The sequence below is a fragment of the Pelmatolapia mariae genome, linkage group LG18 (assembly GCF_036321145.2).
Source record: "Pelmatolapia mariae isolate MD_Pm_ZW linkage group LG18, Pm_UMD_F_2, whole genome shotgun sequence".
NCBI lineage: Eukaryota > Metazoa > Chordata > Actinopteri > Cichliformes > Cichlidae > Pelmatolapia > Pelmatolapia mariae.
The window spans coordinates 6,392,513-6,412,441 of record NC_086243.1 but is presented as its reverse complement, the minus strand read 5'-3'; the positions used below and the strand labels follow the sequence as shown (position 1 = coordinate 6,412,441).

At 42.0% G+C, this 19,929-nt stretch overlaps 1 protein-coding gene across 3 annotated transcripts in view; it reads right to left on the bottom strand.

Moving 5' to 3' along the window:
* The window catches only part of rnf220a (ring finger protein 220a), a 159,255-nt gene that overhangs the window by 40,535 nt on the left and 98,791 nt on the right, over nucleotides 1-19,929 (bottom strand). For all 3 annotated transcript variants that reach the window (XM_063461928.1, XM_063461931.1, XM_063461930.1), the window contains exon 3: nucleotides 1,100-1,229. In XM_063461928.1, coding sequence (XP_063317998.1) covers nucleotides 1,100-1,229 — 130 coding nt within the window. The remainder of the gene's footprint in view (nucleotides 1-1,099; nucleotides 1,230-19,929) is intronic.

Genomic DNA, 19,929 nt, shown 5'->3' with positions numbered 1-19,929 from the left:
TATAAAATATATATAAATTGACTTATTCAGGAAGTTAGGCCATTGCTTTGGTCTTAAATGGCTGGAACTGACTTAAAAATCAAAATTAAAGATCATGAAGAAATAACTAATGAAACATAGATGAGATATGAGAAAAAAGAACAGTAAAGGCCTATTAAGCAAGGGGGAAAAACAAGATTTGTAGGAAGAGATTAAAAAAATCAAATAAATAAATGATTGCAAATAAATGGAAGAGAAGAAACAAGCGGTATAGTGTTCGGACAGGGACAGACAAGAGGAGGGGTGCGCACAGTGTAAACGGTGGGTAAATGAAGTGTGATTTCCACTTGGGGTGACGCTATCTGTTGCCCTTTTCCTTCAGGTTAATGGGTACTATCATAAAACTGGGCCGCTTAGGTGGACACCGGGTCACAACCACAGACGTAGGTGCATACACAAAACCCGACGCGTGGTCAAGGTGAAATATGGATCCTAATGGTTGTGTTCCATCGTTAAAAGGGCTCGGAGTTGATTTGTCCATCGTAAAACAGCTCGTGCAACTGCCGTGAGGGGAAAAAAAGGGGGCAGAAGTGAACTTGAGGTCACGGGTTTGAATCCTAATCCCTGTAGGAAACACTTAGCTTTGCATTGACAGCGTGCTTCTGCCTTTTATGCAGATTTATGATACCAAAATCTTTGTTCAGAATAAAAAAATAGGTCAGCGAGCTGGACATAAAATCTGAGTTGAAATACAGGCGGTAATAATCCTTCAAAATTACTCTGTATCAACCAATATATCCTGGTAATATGATTCATGTTACTTAATTTAATGAAATTATGAGACATCCCAATTTGTTATTTATTACCCAGGACAATGTTTTTCTGTTTCCAATTCAAGATTACAGGATTCATTATACCTGTGTCCGTTATTGTAAGACACCGGGTTAAACTTAGCTTTAAACATATAGACGTTAATAATGTATGTGTAATGTGTTCGTGCACAGTTTCCTTGAGACTGATCCAAATAGGATATATAAAGACATATATACATACCTAGAGATCATTAAAGTAAGGCTTATAATAAATATTTGACTCTGTTAAGGAGAGAGCTCAGTCCTACCTGAGGCAGATGGTGGCTAGCCTCTCTATCTCTGTCTCCATGTGTTCCTGTAGCTCTCCAGGCCTGAGCAACACCTGGCAGATGGGACAGACTGGAGCCTGGCTGTCATACAGGGACATCTTCTTTTTACCTGGAGACACCAATGAAGAGAAACACACAGTGACAAGAATATCAGCATAAGAAATATAAGCACCCAACCATTTCTTTTTTCATGCACAAACCTTACATGTTGAGTGTGTTTAATTATATGGTATCAGAATGCACCTCAAATATTATTTTTTATTACTGTTGTTTTATTACTGCGGAATCCCATCGAGTAAAAATGAAGCTAGTGTGGAAGTACCTTAAATATGTAGATTTACAATGGCCAGCAGGGGGCAACTTCTATGAGTGCAAAAATGGGTCCTATCGCAAAGAACTTCAGTAGGCATTTTCCTAAAGAGATCATTGTTTCAGTCACTCACTTCAAGCCTTATTTAAGTCAACATAATGGTCACTTCATAAAAATATGTTTCCATACAGTAAAAACATGCAGGGTATGCTTTAGGACATGGCCACATTGTGATTGACAAGATGCTAGAGCATGTGTTGACCTTGGCCTCCCCTACATAAATCTCTTTGCATAGTATTGACAGACTTTGTCAGGTGGCAGTGAAGCAGAAGTTTTAGGGTAAAAGCAAGAAAATGGGTTTAAGGAGCCAGCATCTTCAGCAAGCATCACAGTATACATTTCTGGATTACACGCTTACAAAAGCGGACTAGAGTGCTCTACAGTATCCATTGTGTAATGTTGCTCTCGGGTCAAAGCGGGAGGTGGTGTTAGAAGGGGAGTTAAAGAAGTGTCTGCCATGGATGAGATAATGCTGTATAGAGTCTGCCAACACTACCTCACTTCATTGTCCTTGATCAGCAGGGCATAGGGTGGGGCCACACCTGTTTCTCTGTGTGTGTGTGTGTCATTGTGTCGAGCACTGCGTACGTGTTGGAACGTATGCATTTTTGTGTTTGTGCTTTGTCTGTCTAACCTGGCTAAAAATACCATCTATTGAAATCATATCAGTGCTTAGAGTTGGAGGACACTTCCTGATTTCCTGGATAGCCAATCAAATAGTTCTTTTTTTAGCCCACAAACAATAGGCCCCGCCTCAGCCAGGACATCCCGTTTAGACCGCTTGTCACCACGGCAACAAGGGGACCAGGTACAGGGGGACTCCCTATCTGCCTTGTCTTTAGTGCACTGTTTTCTTTTTCTTTTCTTTTTAATGCACAAACATTACATACACACACTCCTATACATACACATGCAGCCCTTGGGGGGCATTTATCCTTGCTCATAGTTTCCTGCAAAAGGACTCATCATGATACAACTAGTAACGGAAAGCACGCACAAACGCCCCCCCTCCACAACCCACCTCTGCCGCTGCCCTTCTTTTCTCAGAGCGTGTGCATGCATACTAGCCTCTCATTCTCCTGCACTGCTGCTTAACAGAGCCCACAGCACTGGACACGTTAAGTGACTTTGGAAAATAGGTAATCGATTACCTTCTTTCTCTCTTTTTCTATCTCTTTTTTTACACGTTTCCTTCTCTTTTTTGCATTCGGATTCTCCCTACAATCCTTTCTTTGTTTTTTCTTTCTTCCTTTCTTTTTCATCTTCTTTATTTTCATCTCTTCCTTTCTCTCTCCCTTACTACCCCTCTCCTTTCTGATTTTTCCCTTTCTCTCCTTGTTTCTTCATCTCCTTTTTACCCCCCCTCTCAGCCCCTGCACACCTCCTCTCTCCCCTTTATTGCTTTGACAAGATAATTTGAGTCATGCTGAAGCCGTCCGCCATCCGCCACAGCAAACAAAGAACAGATCCAATCCCCCTCTGCAGCCGATGGGGCCGCTTTCTATTCTGCAGACAAACGCACTCCTGGAGGTCGCGGACGCGCACACAAACATATGCTTGATTATTGTTGAGTCCAAAAAAACGTGTAAACGCTTGTTTTGCATGGTGAAAGTTTACTTTCTGCATTTCAATAAGAGGTGATTTTCTTTTGAAGTTTGAAAGATTCTCTGTGAATGAGGTTATTTTTGTACTGGTAGATTGATGATAAAGACGTGTAGCTGCACATTTACGACAACCGAAAAGCAACAATGAATAAGAGGAAAACATACTAAAGTGGAGGAATGATTGGGTTGTGTGAACCGGTTAGAATTCAAACTTTTTTTTTTTACAGAAAAATATGAACCAGCACATTAACACCAAACATATTCCTAAGACATGTAAATTTGACTTTCTGTGATGTGATGGAATAAATACAGCTAACAGCTTTTAGATCCAACAGAGATGGGAACTGCTGTCACCAAAAACATAAAAGCAGCACTAAATGTAGACCAAAATATAAAATCAGCCACAATATGTGAAAATAAATAGATAATTTCATAAATCCTGCAACACAAAGCATTCAATCAAACACTGAATGGAAACTTTGCATTTTTTTTAAAAGGCAGATTTTTTTTTAAGCTTAAAAATATTAAATATATCAGCAACAAGTGTGTCTCCATATGCAAATTATCATATAAAACTTGCAAAATTAGCAAATGAAACATCTTTCAGTCAAAAACGGGCCCCAACTTAATCCAAATGTAATGCCATGCAATGTTTATTTGCCCTAAAAGTCTTGTCAAAACTTTCACTATTCATCTCTTTCTTTTCTTTTTTTAAACTTGTTTGCTGTTGTGGTCTTTCCTCCTTTCCTGTCATTTTTACTTCCCATGTACTTTCTCTTTTCCCTTCCTCTTATTTTTCCCCTCTCACTGTCAAGTGCTCCCCGAGGGAAGTGAGCGATGGGGAGAGCCGAACGGACAGAAAAATCCCTCGAAGGAGGAAGAGGAGGAGAAGCAGGGGTGGGAGGGGTGGGGGGTGGGGTAGTGCTGATGTGATGCGATGTCGCACACCCGGCTTGTCAGCCCCTTAAAGATGATTAATGTTGGGGCGACACGCAAACACATGTGTGTACCCACATGTCCCGCTTTAGACTTCACACGCTCAAAACACACACACTCCCCCTGCGGCGTGACGAGGGAGCGTTTAATCTTGGGTAGCACGGGGAAGGCACCGGAGCTGCAGAAGATGGAGGGGGGGTTGGAGCAAGAAGACGGCTGGACAATAACAAGGAAATAGGACTGACAGGACTTTTTAGTGTTGAGACTCCTCAGTGAAGCACTGGTCGGCCGCCCAAACGAGGGGATGGATGGATGGATGGATGGAGAAGGAGAGCCGAGAGAAGGTGTGCGTCTCCTTGACAGCCATGATGGAATATAGGCCTGAACCCTCCCACCCTACAAAATGTGCCAAGATGGATTGTCTTATCTCTCTTTCTCTGACTTCCTTTCCGTTCTTTCTCCTTCTCCCAGTCCCTCCATCTGTCTTTACCTACTCCTTCTCCTTTCCAGATCAGTATCTCTCTCTTTTCCTCTTCTTCTTTATTTCCTCCTGTCACCACTTTCCCTTCTTTCATCTCTGTCACTTGAGCCAGTTAACAGATCTCAGTGGCTTCACGAAACAATAAGTCACCGAGCTGGCAGGAAGCATATCCTCTGACTTTTCTGATCGCCAGTCTGATTTATTTACTGACTGCTGTACTGCTGACACGACACTTACGCTGGTCTAACACGACAAATTGAGTAGCTAATTCCTAGTTCAGCTTTGTGAATCTGTCAGTGGGATGACTGAAAATTGCAAAGATAATCATAAGGCTGTTTTATTTTTAGTTTTTCAAAAAACAGAAACAATGTTAAATTTAATCAATGATCACCCCAAAATACGTCCTTGATTAGGCTTTTCAAATAATGAGAGGAGCCGCACATACAAACACAACTAGACAGGCAATTACAGACAGCAGATGGTGAGGAGGAGAAAGCCAGATCATGTGGAAGAGTGGAGAGCAAAGAGGAGGGATCTTCTTTTCTTTGCCATCCCTTCCTTTCCTTTTGTTTCACTTTCATCCTAATAGCCTTACTTCCTGCTTTCCTAAGTCTACATGCTCATTTTCCCCATTTGCAACACTGCTTTTTCTTCCTTTCTTCCTTTTCTTCCTCATATCCCTTTTTTATATTTATTGTGCACTAATAAATATGAGTGATCCTTATTTTCAAAAATCTCAGACTTCAGAGGCTGCGCAGCCAAAAGCTGCTGAAAATTGGTGAATCGTTAGTCATCACGAAATGATGAAAAAGTTTGAACCTCTTGTACTACTTCAACTGGCGTCCTTCTTCTTCTTCTTCTTTGTAAAATAAAAACTTTTTCTCCTCTCTCTTCAGTCTCTCGGTGCTACCCCGTCTCCCTCTTCCTTGCTTTGGTCCAGATGAAGTGGGAATCAATAGATGCTAGATAGCACAGGCTCCCAGTCTCAGACTACAATGAGCTGAGGTAAAAGGCCACCTCCAGAGAGGACAGGGATTGTCAGCTCAATACTCTCTCTCAATGGGACCAGAGATAAAACACCATTTGGGGTGTCCTCATGGCTCAATGGGCTAAGAGGCAAAGCATGTACTCACAAAACTGTGGCTTCAAATCCCATTTAATGACCTGGATTGCGTGTCATCTCTCTGCCTTTATCTCGCCCAACATGGCGGCCTCTAAGGAAGCAGGAGATTGGTGTACACTGAACCCTTCCCTTTTTCTATGCGCTGCTTATAGCGTGCCTTGATGGCGCATGGCAGTAAGAAATGCACTGATATAAAAACTTACAGATTTTTGGGTTAAACGTGTCCTCTTTATGAAGGAGTTTAGAAAGAAAGAAACCAAAATGTTTGACTTTCCATGAACTTGATCACGCTTTTCTATTTTTTATATCTTCTGCAAGGAATTGTACTGACTTGTAAAGGATGCACACAATCAGCTAATGAGCACCGAGCATGTAAACTGGATTTAAGCGCAACAGTAAGAGTCAGAAAAGAGGAAGGCCGGATTTATGGCTTGGCATATACAGAGTATGTTTGTATGCTACGTTCGCACAAACACACCGCAACAGGCACACTTGCACATTTTCCAAATGGAATTACAAAGTGTCTACATGTAGAGGCTGTTTTTCTGTCCTTGAACAACTGTCTTCACCTTATGTGTATACACACACACACACACACACACACACACACATGCGCGCGCACACACTTCCATTCCCCCTCCTTGTTGTTCCCTTAAATGAGTTTTCTGACATGCATCAAGTGTTTATGCCTACAACCCTCTTGTCTCTCGTCTTCCCTTCCTCCTCTTCCACCTCCCTTCTTCTCCCCTCCCCTCTCCCGCTCGCCCGGCCGGTTAGCTATAACACCCGCCAACATCGGTAAACAAGGAAATCTCTCAGCCGCGGCCCGGCGTGTAACCGCATTACCGCGCCCGATAACCTCTTCAAATAATGTGCGATAAGGGGAATTTGATTTGATTCACGAAAGGGAAAGAGGGCCACTTCTGCTTCCCCCCGACTCCTCCTCCCTTCCCTTCCAATCTCTTCCTTTTCCTTTCCTTTATTTCTGTCGTTCTTTCCCTTCACCCCACTATCTTCTCCTCTTCTTCCTTTCACTTAGCCTCAGGGTCCAGGCCTCCTCCTCTACCTCCTCCTCCTCCTCTCGTTGCATTCTCCCTTTCTCCAGAATGACACTGCTTCGCATCCGCAATCAAATAAATCCCGCCAAGGTGTCAGCCTTCATTTCGACTCTCCCCTGTCTTTCCCCGAGACCGATGCAAGGTGAGGTGAGAGGGGCTCCGTAAAGCCATCATCTCCATAATGGCGAATATGAGCCCTAAAGCCCAAAACCAGGGGGCCGCATTAACACAAATGGGACTAGCAAGGTGTGTGTGTGCGTGGGTCTCCCGGTGAAGTGATATGGTTTTTCTCTTAAGTGAGCTGTGATTTAACCAGGCTAGACACTAGGCTGATCACTGCCTCCGTATGGGCGCGCGTGCAAAATAGATGAGGCTGTGTGGCTCATTCAGGGGACATTTGATGAAATGGAACGGGGGGTCAACTTCAGTTTGCCACCCAGGCTGCTTTGCGTTGCTCTCTGCGAGCGTGTGCGTTCCCTGTGTCTGTCTGAGCATATGTGCGTATGTGTGTGTGTGTGTTTGTGTGCAGTCTCACTCCCTGACAGTGATGCATGGCACTTTTAAATAGCACTCCTCCACGCCCTGCTCAAAACTCATCACCGGGGTCTTTCACTATCCCTCCCTTGCTCCCTGGGGTTGTCACTTTTAGAAAAGCAAATGAAATGTCGGTGCCGTACAGAGGAGAGGAGGGATGAAGAGATGGCCGACTGAGGGGTAGCAAGTGGAAAGGTGTGTATGTGTGTGTGTGTGCAGGAGTATGGATGTATGCTGTCTGTTCAAGACAATTGGAATTTTTCTGTGGGTGAATAAGAGGTAGAATGAATAGAAGATGCATTCGTCTTACATCGATAGGAACTGCACTACTGCTACTATATGCACAATACTTTTTGTGTCACTGGGGAAAGGTTTTGGGTCAGAAGAACATTTTCACGGCCCCTTACTTTTAAACACACTCTTAGAATTCAAAAGGAATTAAAATGAAACTAGGTGGATTTAGAAAAGAGAAAGGGAAAGCCCAAGAGATCAGCACATCATAAATCACCGGCTGCCTAGTTTGAACATATGTGATAAATTGTGATCTAATGATCCCAGTGTGTGTGTGTGTGTCAGCATGTATAATGCTGCTTTTACTCCTGGGACCTGGCAACAGGCATATGTGTTCGTCTCGAAGACAGCGGAGTGATGCTTGTAAGGTTATCTCCAACTACTGACAGCTGTTTATTCAATCAATCACCTTGTCAGTGCGCGTGCGTGCTCCTGTCCAAGAGTGGTGAGCGAGAAAGAAGTAAATTAATGGAGCATTTACCAAGCGCTGACCCACAGAGCCACAGGCACAAGCAGCAGCCACGGGCCAATCCCAATAACACACAGCCACAGCTCCCCATGTAGTGTGCCAGTGGTTTGCAGGAAGCCGAAGGTGGCAAAAGCAGACTAAGTGGAATATTCATTGTTCTTATTTAGCATCCTTTTAGAACATGGGATATGAAAGCTATGCCTGCAGTTAGGAGTGTATGACGTGTGTTTATAATTAAGTCACACAGAGGGAAGACACTTCTGCTTTTACTGACCTATGCCCTGTCTGTGCTGACTGACTCTATTCCATTTCTCCTTCCTCAGCTGTGTGGAGGTGGAGGGATACCGAATGGAGAGAGGTGTGGGCGTGAGGCCTGTCGGCACTCATTTCCATCCCAAAGGGCCTAATCATGACAGGAACATGCCGTGTCAGTGGGCAAACAGGGACATCAGCAAGTTTGAAATAGATACTCTGAGTCAGCCCTAATCACACAAACACAGCCTGTTTTCTTGCCCGCCTGCACGCGCGCGTGTGTGTGTGTGTGTGTGTGCTATACTAAATGATATAGTGAATAGTATTACTGCAAACACAAATTCAGCACACACTTTGACATTACATATTTTATTTATCGTCTGATAGCTACTGTTGCCCATTAACAGGAACTTTCAGTGCATTTTAATCGATGCTGATATTTTCTGCTGACTGTTCTCCATACAGCTGACATACTTGATTGACTTTGTGTTCAATAGCCCTATTAATCCACACTTAGAGCTGGTCTTCAGCAGCACATATCAACACAAAAAATAGTCTCCTGCATATTACTTCCCTATTATTTATTCTTTCTTTATGTCTCTCATTTACTCTCCTTTTTTTCCTCCCCCTTCCCCTTGCTTTGATTCGCCTCTCTCGTTGCCTCTCATTATCGCTCTCCCTGCTGCTTTCATATGGTCTAGCGGCTGAATTAATTACCAAAGCCAATTAACGCTAGATTGGCTGATGTTTTAACTAATTAGCTTTAATGAGGGTGCCGTGGCTGCCTGCACCGTGTTAATTGAATCCTAACAGCGGAGGAGGCAGCCTGTGGAGGCAGAATGAGAGCGATGGATGGATAGAAGGATGGATGGATAAAGACACACGCACAGAGTTGTTATTGATAATATTTAGAGCGGATCATAGTACCTCCCACACTGTTGTTGCTGCTGGTTTATCATTAACATTACTGGCCTTTTGTACCGATATCCACACTCAGAGGAAAAAAGGAAATAGAATCCTATCAGAAGGTGATGTGAATATGTTATGTCAGCATGTGTGTTCCCCTCATTTGCTGGTTAAAGGTTTATCTTAGATAACTAGATTTAAGTAATGCAACTCATATCCTCGCTGTGTATCTCCTGGTTATTCCTCTCTGTGTTTGTTATTGCAAAACGTGTCTGGCAAAGAGGAGAAGCAGATTAGACTCTTAGATCACTGTCATGGCGTCCTCTTAGTGCGGATTACCTGCTGAACTCCATTCTCACCTGTCTTATGATAGGAAGATCAGAAGAGACGAGAAAAGGATAAAACTAAATTTCACATTATGTCATTTGGAGGAGATTTGAATATTTTCACGCAGCATCGTGGATTCTGCAAGCTGTATTTAAGATTCTTGCATTTTATTTTTGACTGAATTTTTTAAATTGTCCTTCAAATACCTAATAAGTTTCCTTACTAAACCATGTTTTTGGTCCAAAGTAGAAGTAGCCTAGCTGCTAAGCCCAGGCTTAACCTAGCCATAAATCACTCTGGCTGTGTTATTGCCAGCTTTACATAGCTGTTCAAGTTCCTACTGTTTAGTTTGTCATCACAAATGTAGACTCTGATATTACAATTTAATGTGCTTTCTGTCCTAAAGAAACAGTAGCCATTGAAAATTTGCTGTTAACTTATCCTTCGCTAGCTAAAGCTAGCAAAGGCTAAAGCTAGCAATCATAATAGTATTTAGCTAGCTAAAATTTAAATAGCTAAATATTAATGAAGTCATTTTGACAAATTAACCTAAAAAGGCACAAAATTATACATACATTTCAGTTTTCTATTTTTTATGCAGTTGTCATTTTATGTAAGGCCACATTTCTTTCTTTTCTTTTTTTTTTTGCTTTTTACAGTAGGCTGTGACTGATCAACAAAATCTAGGCTATCACTGATGTTTGTGCACAAAAAGGAGAAAAAAATAAAGACATACCACTTTCTTACATATATTATTTAATTAAATCCAACCAATATGAAATTGACTAGAAATAACTGTAAATTTTAAAAAGCAAACCTTAAATTAGCGTTACTGAGCAACATGAGCCGCATTACATAAAGATTGAACATTATGCCCATCCTCTTCATCTCTCTGCTTTCTCCCATCTTGCTGATCTAAAGACATGAACCCCGGCAGATTGTCTGAGGTGGCCATAAAAATCTGCATGGCCATGTAAAAGGCTTAATGATTTTAAAGTTACAAGAGAAAAGAGCCTGCAGTTTGTCTCATCCATCAAGTCTAGCACCAGCGCCTTCGCCAAATGGCCCTGCCACCTAACCTGGAGCTTAGCAATGCGGGGCCAAATACGCCCTCCCTCTCTCGCTGTCTCACTGAAACATTTTGTCTTCGTCCTACTTAGACTACATTATTTCTTTCCTTACTCTTTGTATCTCTTTCACCTTCTCTGTGTCATCTTGTATTTTTCTTTTTCAGTTTTCCATAGTATTAGTATCAGTTGGCTGCAGTTCTTTTCTTTTCTATGCAGCCAGAAAGACTACAAATGTAAGATTTTTCTGCTTTAAATTAGGTTGGCACATGGTAAATGACTCATATTTTAGAGTATAAATAAGCCACACTGGCTCTTGACATAGCAGGTAGACACCAAACACACAAGCCAGACCTTAAACATCTAAATTTGGTGCAATAAAAGATGCCTTAACTTCTTACATGACCTTGAATTAGCTGATACTGGCTACAGTTTCTAAAGACAGCACTCATCCATCTAACCCATTCAACCCAGCAGTCCCTAACCTCCAATAAGATTCCACTTACTGATAGAAGCCTTTTGACTGGCTCTTGAAAACTTTAATCAGTATTAGAGACCCTCTGTTTCTCTAATGCAGAAATCAGGCTTTATAGAATACTTTGATATAAGTTTACTGTGTTCTGCTCTCATTGCCTGAATGACTACATGTCTTAGGATGTTCTATCAGGGCAGAGGTTCCCTCCCGAGGTGGATGACACATATCAAGTACACGTTAACTCTTAGATACATACACTCATATCCAACATATCCCTCTAGAGATGTGGTCTTGTAGAAAGAAATGGGTAATTTCATGTTCCCATCATTGGCTCATCTGTCAAATGGTGGCAGACTCATTTATGCACATACACACATGTGAAGCATGACAGAGAAGCCTGACCATTGCAGCACTTTGACTAGTTTCCTGTCTTTCCCCTATTCTTTTTTCTGGTGTACTTTCCTATGTGCTTTCCATGTTCAGCTTTTGTGTTTGCTCTAGAATAGCGAGAACAAGCCTGCTTCACCAGGAAGATATTTCACACTCCAACAACAGTCATCTAAACAACTCCTCAAATTCATATGTCACTGTAATGCATGCAAAATGAAAAAGTGGGATCCAAAAATAAATGTGATTATTTTACTCTGGCTACATTTTTGCTAATGAAGGCTAAATTAAAACATTTATTACCGGCTGTGTTTAATGCACATGTGCATCTCCTCTGGCTCATCCACGACTTGGATTTATAGAGTGCAATAAGTAACATTAGAACATTTGAATTTATGGTTTCTATTAGCACCAGTCATTCAGACACAATAACAGCTATAAGCACACGCTGATATATAGCCTGGGTGACAACAAAAGCCAAATGTAAATCAGATAAATCGGTGAAATTGAACAGTCATTCAAAGAGCCCCATCTACAACTCTGAATGCTCATGAGCCCCTTTGTACAGCGGATGCAGGTGTGTGCGCTTGTGTGCATGTGCGTGTTTGCTTGTCAGCGATTGAGAAGGACCTATTTCCTCTTGCAGAATCCCCGGCTCTAAATGATGGATTGATATCTCTTTCACTGTAGATTATATACACATGTGTGTGTATGTGTGTGTGTCACCGGCCCTCTCAGCCTCTTGCTGCCTCTCCTCTTAGGCCCTTATCAGCTCTTGTCACAAACAGAGGATAGGGGATAATCCTTCATACAAGGGGAGCAGTCTGGCCTTCCATCTATCTAGCTGTCTGTCTAGCTGTCTGCTATATTACCCATCTCACTGGAGTAGAAATCAAACAGACACAAAGCAAACTTCCTGCATCTCGCTAATCTATGTTGGCACGACTCAGATGGCGAGTTTGATGGGAATAAAAGTCACTGCTTTTTTTCTCGCAAGTTTAGTCAGATTGTAAAAAGTTTGCTGCAAATCCTGTGTAATTATTTGCAGATAAACGTTCAAGTAAGGAGTTGGGAACTTTGTGTTTTCTTTAGGTGTCAGTTGTCCTGGTGGGAATTAAAAAAAAAAAATAGCCACAGGCTTCTTTGGAAAAATGACTGCAACCCAGATAATGAAAACTTTCCTAAGTTCTCGGTCACGCCTACGCCTTAGGGTGCTGCAGCGTGGTTGGGTTGCCTGCCATGTCCTCATGACATGTGGCTGCTGTGGGTCACTCCCCAGTTCCAAGAATCAGAGCGGTCCCTGGCACCAAACTGGGTCCAGACTTCAAGAGTTTGCTTATGTAAATCACGACTTTCACGGCATTTCATAATGCGGGAGAGCATCATTTAAAACACTACTCGCAAAATCTAATTTATGTGAGCACTTTTGTTCTAAAATGAGATTTTAGAGCCCAATAAAACTAGGTTAAAATAAAAGAACATTACAACAAATCGTCGACCACAGTGACTTGTACCACTTGAGGAAAAACCCACTCCAGATGGAAAAATGAAGTTGTGCTAGTCTAAACTACAAGAATATCCAATACCCACATGGCATTCACCGCGAGGCCTCGGTCTGTCTGTCTGTAGACAAACTATATATCTGGGTGGTAACGTGATATGAGAAAACCACAGATGCCTATCTGCTGGAGTGGGTCATTGCACAGGTCACACATGAGGCTACTGTGTGTATGTGTGTAACAAGTGATTTCATCACTCAGCTGCAATTGGACATCATTGTGATCTTTATCAGTCTGCTATCTCTGTGCTCTATAGGACTCTGCCTATCAATTATTCCTCCATCCATGTCCTTTCCTTTCCCTCTCTCTGAAAGGTGATATCACATTGTCCAATAGAGGGCGATGTTCCACTACATTTTGCTCTTGCAGCATCCTTGGTAGTGTTTCCCTGAATAAATAACATTCTACATCTCTACTTTAATTCTTTTAAATCCTCATTTATCGTCCTCCTCATAAATGTGTTTGAGCAACTGGGAGACCAAATGAAACTGTGCTGGTAGCAAAGCAGCATCGGTAGAGTTTTCGTAAATGTAAAAACTCTGGACCCAACGTCTTTATAACTGACGTCAAAGTGCGTACTTTTCAAAGATGCTCTCACTCACTTTTTTCACAGCACTGAAAATCACTTGTCTTTAAATTTGGTGACATTTAGATTTCCACATGATCTGAGTCCTCACACGCTTCTTTCTGAGATTAAAATTAAAACTATGAGTTCCTTAATTCATAAAAAGTTGTGGACACATAGTTTTCACTCGAGAATACAGTTTAAAATTGTCAGAATTTTTGCAGGGTTTGAACTGGACAACAATTGATCTCTAATTTAGTTTACTTTCTGGTATTGTTGGCTTCTGCAAGGAGACAGCTTGGAGACTGTCACACACCCAAACGCCCAATCACAGACACACACAGACACACACAAAGAGGTGAGGGGAGGGAGTCTGCAGCTGAAATCAATAGAAAATTAAAGCGACTGAAATGGTTTCTGCTCACACATTAACCTTCCTTCTCTTTTCTCCTTTCCTCACCATTCTTTTCCATCTTTTCCATCATCATCCCCCTCTCACTTTCTCTCTCTCTCTGTCTCGTGCCCTCCCCTAATAGCCAGTGCCACTGACGGCAACAGTGCTTCAAACAGCCTGAGTGTAGGTTCTAGTGACAGAGAGTAAAGAGACGTGTTTTTTCGAGTTTGATCTTTACAAACAGGGAGAGGGAAGAGGGTGAGATGGCTGGATGGGTGGAAGAAGGAGGGGGGGGGCAGTAATGGCACAGAGACGACAGGGGCTTTGGATACTCCCTCTCTACACACACACACACTCACACACACATACATACTCTGTCTGGGGACTCAAATCTCAGAGCAATTTTCAGGCCGGATGATTGGCAGCTTGATGCGTATTCTTCCTCTACAAGACCGACTGATAACTCCAGCTATCCCATTCCACCTTGCCATCTCTCCCTCTCCCTCTCCTCTCTTTCTCCCACTCTCACCACCTTTCTTGTCACTGTGACTCTCTCAACACCCCCTTGCCCTGACCCCCTCCTTCTCCTGCCCCCCACCCCCCGTCTCGCTCTCCCTCTCTCTCTCTCTCTGGGCCTGTTGTGGGACTATTACAATGACAGAGGCGATAAGGGACATTTATCACATGTGCGGCGGGGTGAGTGAGAAAAAGCCCTCAACAGGTCTAGGGGGAGGACAGACACACACACATACACACTCAGCATATAGACATGCAGAAATGCTTCCACATTGCATGCATGTGAATGTGCAAGCACCTGTGCACTTAAACAGACAAATAAACAGTGAGCGGTTGTGCATGCCTACACACAACTGCATACAGTCTCTTATCCACACCCACACACACACACATAGATTGTAACGGTGAATCATCCTCCTTTTCCCCATTTCGTATTTTGCAGTTGACTGAGGCCAATTCCCCATAATTCAATACAGTTGAAAAATGAAACCCCGGTAAATCGCTACAGCGATTTTACAGATCCCCGCTTATCCTCATAATTCATTATTTCCAAACTGTAACAACATTACATTTCATTTGTAATGCTCCGCCTGCCTCAGCCATTTGCCAATTGTTATATCTTATTGTTTTCCCTCTCCAAGGGGGAGAAAAGTGAGTTATTGGGGGAGAAATGGAGGCAGGCTGGGTAGCAGGGCTTGCTCCTTCGCTGCCTATCTACCTGTTAGTCTGTCTCCATAGCTGTCTAGTTATTGTCCCGACTGGCTCTGCATCTGCCCTGTCTTCCCCTCCATCTGTCTGTCCTACTGTCTCACCAACTAACAGGCAACAGTGAACAAATGAGAACAGAGTGGCTGTCCTTATTGTGGTCAAGTAAGAATAAGACTATTGTTTGCATCCTGATAGACACACATGCACTTACACAGGCTGACTGGCTTATTGTTTTTTTAGCACCGTGGTACAGTCAGATCCACATCTGGACTGGTGCAGGGCAGAGACTGGTGCAAGGAAGGATGGAGTAAGGATGAGGAGGAGATAAGGAGGCAGGAGAGTAAGCATGGAAGAGGAAAGGATGGCATGTGCAGGGTGCATCATGGTGGATTTGAAAGAGGAATGACCAAAAGGAGGACTAGAAGTCATGGAGAGAATCTGAGAGTGGAATGAAATAAAGAGGAGAAGATGTGATGAAGAACACTGGTGGAAGAAGGACTGAGATCGTATATAACAGAAACAGGTAAAATATATAAACTAATAATGTTCACAGAGACAGAAACAGAGACACTAGCAGAAAAATTAACCAATAGTGACATTACTGATTATACTGATTCAAGAAATCACTTAAACAGAAAAACAGAACTATCTGTCACACATGGTGGTGGTAGTGTGATGCTCTGGGCTGTATGGCTGCTTCAAGACATGGACTGCCATAATTGATTGAACAATGAATTCTATCTTCCTGTCAATTTGCATAGCCTTCAACCTGAAGTTGAAGGTTATGCATCAGCACAATGATTTAAAACAAACAAAAAAATACATAAATAAAGATTTTGGAGTGGCCTAGTCATAGGCTGGACTTAAATCAGATTGAGATGTTTTCGCATGACCATAAACAGGCCATTCATGCTCAAAGCCCTCCAGTGTGGCTAAATTAAAACAATTATGCAAAGAAGAGTGGGCCAAAATTCCTCCACAGTGACGTAAAAGACTTGTTGCCAGTTATTGCTTTATTGCAGTTTTGCTACCAAGGGTGGCACAACCAGTCATAAAGTTTAGGGTTCAATAACTTCTTTGCAAACAGCCAGGTAGTTTTAGATAGTTTTTCCCCCCTAATAAATACAGTCAAACTGCATTTTGTATTTCCTCTGGTTATCTTTGTCTAATATTAAAATATGTTAGATAATTTAAAAACCTCTAAGAAAGAAGTAAAAAATGTTGAACCATCTATGATCCATGCTGGAATAAACTTGAGGACATAATGCCACTAGACATGTTGATAATTATGATAAGATTAGATGAGATTAGCTGTTTTTACAACCTCACATAAAATCTTCACCTTCTCAAAAAAGTAAAATTTGCAATTAAACAGCACGACCCATAAGCTTTTGTCAATACTGCAGCCGAATATGCTTTCACACCAGGCGCTGCGACATGTCTTGAGAAGGGTGTTTGCAATATTTACAGCTTCAAAAAGACATTCTTCAAATAGGGGGAAAAAAATCACTTAGATCAAATACTGGAATCGCCATTAATCTGAGAGCTAAAAAACACACTTTGATATCTCTTTCTGTCTCTCTAACACACACAGAGGCCGAGACACCAGCTTTCCTGTAATCTTCCATTTATCACAGCTGTAGCCACTCTCCAGCCCTGCCCATGCTACTGTACCCTGTCACACTGCTGGCTAAACAAACTGCTCCTTGATGTATGAGGGCCTACACCGGCCATAAACTTATTCACTTTTAACTAGCGTGCTACCGGCTTGCCGTGTCCAGACATCACCTTTACTGTGTGTGTAGCGTATGAAAAAACTGCTAGTGAGAAATTAACCCCCTGGGTACTGCTTCATAACTCACTTCTCTCTTTTTTTCTCCCTCTCTTTCTCCTCCCTCCCTCCCTATCTATCCATCTCTATTCCTCAGCCCAGGCATTAGTCCTGTATCTATTACCCATTAGAGTGTGTATGTGTCTTTGACAATAAAGGAAATGGCTCAGTAGAAGAAGAAGAAGGAAAAGAAGAATTGTGGGTCTTATATGTCTTGCTAAACGACAAACAGTTTCCTGATAGAGAATGAATTGGAAGAGAAAGTCTGGACATCAGTCTCTTCTCTTCTCTTCCCTTTTCTGGAAGCTACCACTGATCCCTCCTCCTTCCCTCCATTAATTGAGTACATGTAGATAAGACAAGAGAGTGTAAAGCCATAACTAACATCGGGTTTATGGTTGAGCTTATGATGTTGGCACCCTGGCACATGTGTCAACCCACACCTACCTCACTGTTCTCCCATGGTGCTTTGCTGTTTTATTGACTATATGTATTTATTGTCTCCAGTCAGTCTGGAGTCAATTGGATGACGCATTAATCTGGTAGAACACGATTAACGATTAATTGATAGCTGCAGCGTTATCAACACTGCTGCCTCCTTGCTGTGAATGCAAAAAAGAAGGTAATTGCCCGCACGCACGCACGCACGCACTCACACACACACACACACACACACACACACACACACACACACACACACACACACACACACACACACACATCAAGTAAAAATTCAAACATGTAAACAAGCACAAATGAAAGCACGCACACCCACACACCCCCACTGTTACATATGTACCACATCAAGCACTACCACTGAGCACACACACCTAGTAAAGGTTAATTATGTAGTTTTTTCTTTCTTCAGCTTTTTTATGACTGCAGTAAGTTATAGCTACATGGGGCCCCTTCTTATCAAGCAATAAATTCATTAGTAGCTAACACACCTCGCTGGGGCAGCTCATTTAGTTCTGACAAACAAGATTAGAGGACAGAGGGGGCAAGAGGGTGGATCTGGACAGAGAGCTGTGCGATCATACCACATGGATACACACACCTTTTTCAGCAGTGCGAGGCATGGAAAAAGCATGAAGCCTGAGGGCGGTGGGGGAGGGGCTGCTATCTGCAAAGTGTTGCCGACTGTTGTCAGCAATGTGACATATAAACTTTATTTAAATCGCAAATGCTGCTGTTGATTTGAGTTTGGCTCCAAGCTAGGTTGTGTTTGTGCTAGCAGTGTTAGCCTAAGCAACAGTGCTAGGCTAACGTACAAACAGCCTAGCAGTGGTAATCAGAATATGTATTTGCTGGCATTTTTAAGGGTGGTGGACCTACAGTTTTGGCAAATGTTTGCCATTTTTAAAATGTGCATTTTAGCTCTGATCACAGTTTTTATAACCCTTAAACAGTATGTTCCTAAAACTAACCAGACCGAGTGAAAGCAAAATTTTAAAGTGGACTCAAGTGAAACTCAACCTTTAATCTTCTGGTAAACATTCGAACTCCTACGTTCTAACACAGACTTTGTCAGTCTTTCACAAATAATCCAACTTACATTGACTTGTTTTAGAAACAACCCACAAATGATCCATGTAGTAATTAAGGATCATTCATTTTCTAGGTTACCTGGATGTCGCTGTCCACCAAAACTAAAAGTGGTGACACCAAGACTACTTTTTTTACACGCACTTATTCACACAAATGCTAGATGACACTCATCAAAACGGTGAGAGGTTTTTTTTTCTGAGTTGGGTAAATAAGCAGGTTATAGGGCTAACTAGCCTACTAAACCAAGCGACAAATGCAGTTAAAGGCTGAATACAAGGATCTGAGCCTGTAAACCAAATTGTGATATATTCATACATGTGTGAAAAAATGTAATTGGGTAAAGAATAAATCATAATATTAAGATATAAAATAAGTTTATGGCTAATTTGAATAATCAAGTCTTACACAGAGTTTATAGGATGACATTAAATGAAGATAGTCTAACACTTTTCATGGTCAATTGTCTGAAAATAATTTTTAACCATTAAGTCCTGTAATTGAATATGTTACACCAATTTGAATCCAGAGTTTTATACCAGTAAGTAGTCAGTTGTGGTTAAGAAGTATCTGTGGACAAAAAAAAAAAGTAATAACCCTTAAACACACATATGTTTTTCTTTAAACACACACTGTTTAACCCAAATACAGCTTAACTTGCCGCTTCTTGCTGAGTTAAATTGGCAAATATCACCTGCACACACACACACACACACACACACACACACACACACACACACACACACACACACACACACACTTGACATGCCTTTTTTTCTCACATCAAAAGAATAGGAGCAAGACACATCAGCAGACAAATCAAAAATTCAATCAATCACAGGGTATCGTCATTATGGCTTATCACACGCACAGGATGTGACAGGTGTGTGTCTCTGTGGGTGTTAGCTGGTAAAGTCAAACAGACACACATACACAAACATGCAAAACACACAACAAAATCCGCACACAGCCAGCCTCCCACATATACACAAAGAGATGTAAATATATGTGAATATTGTCAAGCACTACTACTGCACTTTGAACTGCAGCTCATTTCCATTACAGAGCGCGAGCAGGCAGACACAGGCGATAACAGGCCGATCGGTTGTGTAAGCTTTCATCTAACAATACACAAATATGAGCACATTGGAGAGATCACTAGATATGAAAATGTAGCCTTAAGCACACGGGAAAGCCTCTTATTCAATAAAGAACGTCTCATCGCGCGCTATTATCGGTGAAGCAGGCTCCGGGTATAAATGCTGTGCATTTCCCATTGTCGAGCGCAGAGATGTTGACAATGGCACTTCTTTGATGCTGAAACTGAAGTCAGATATACAAATATCATAAAAATGCACACTCAACAAGAAATGCTGCTGTGAGGCTTGTTTCGGTGAGCCACGCTGACAAA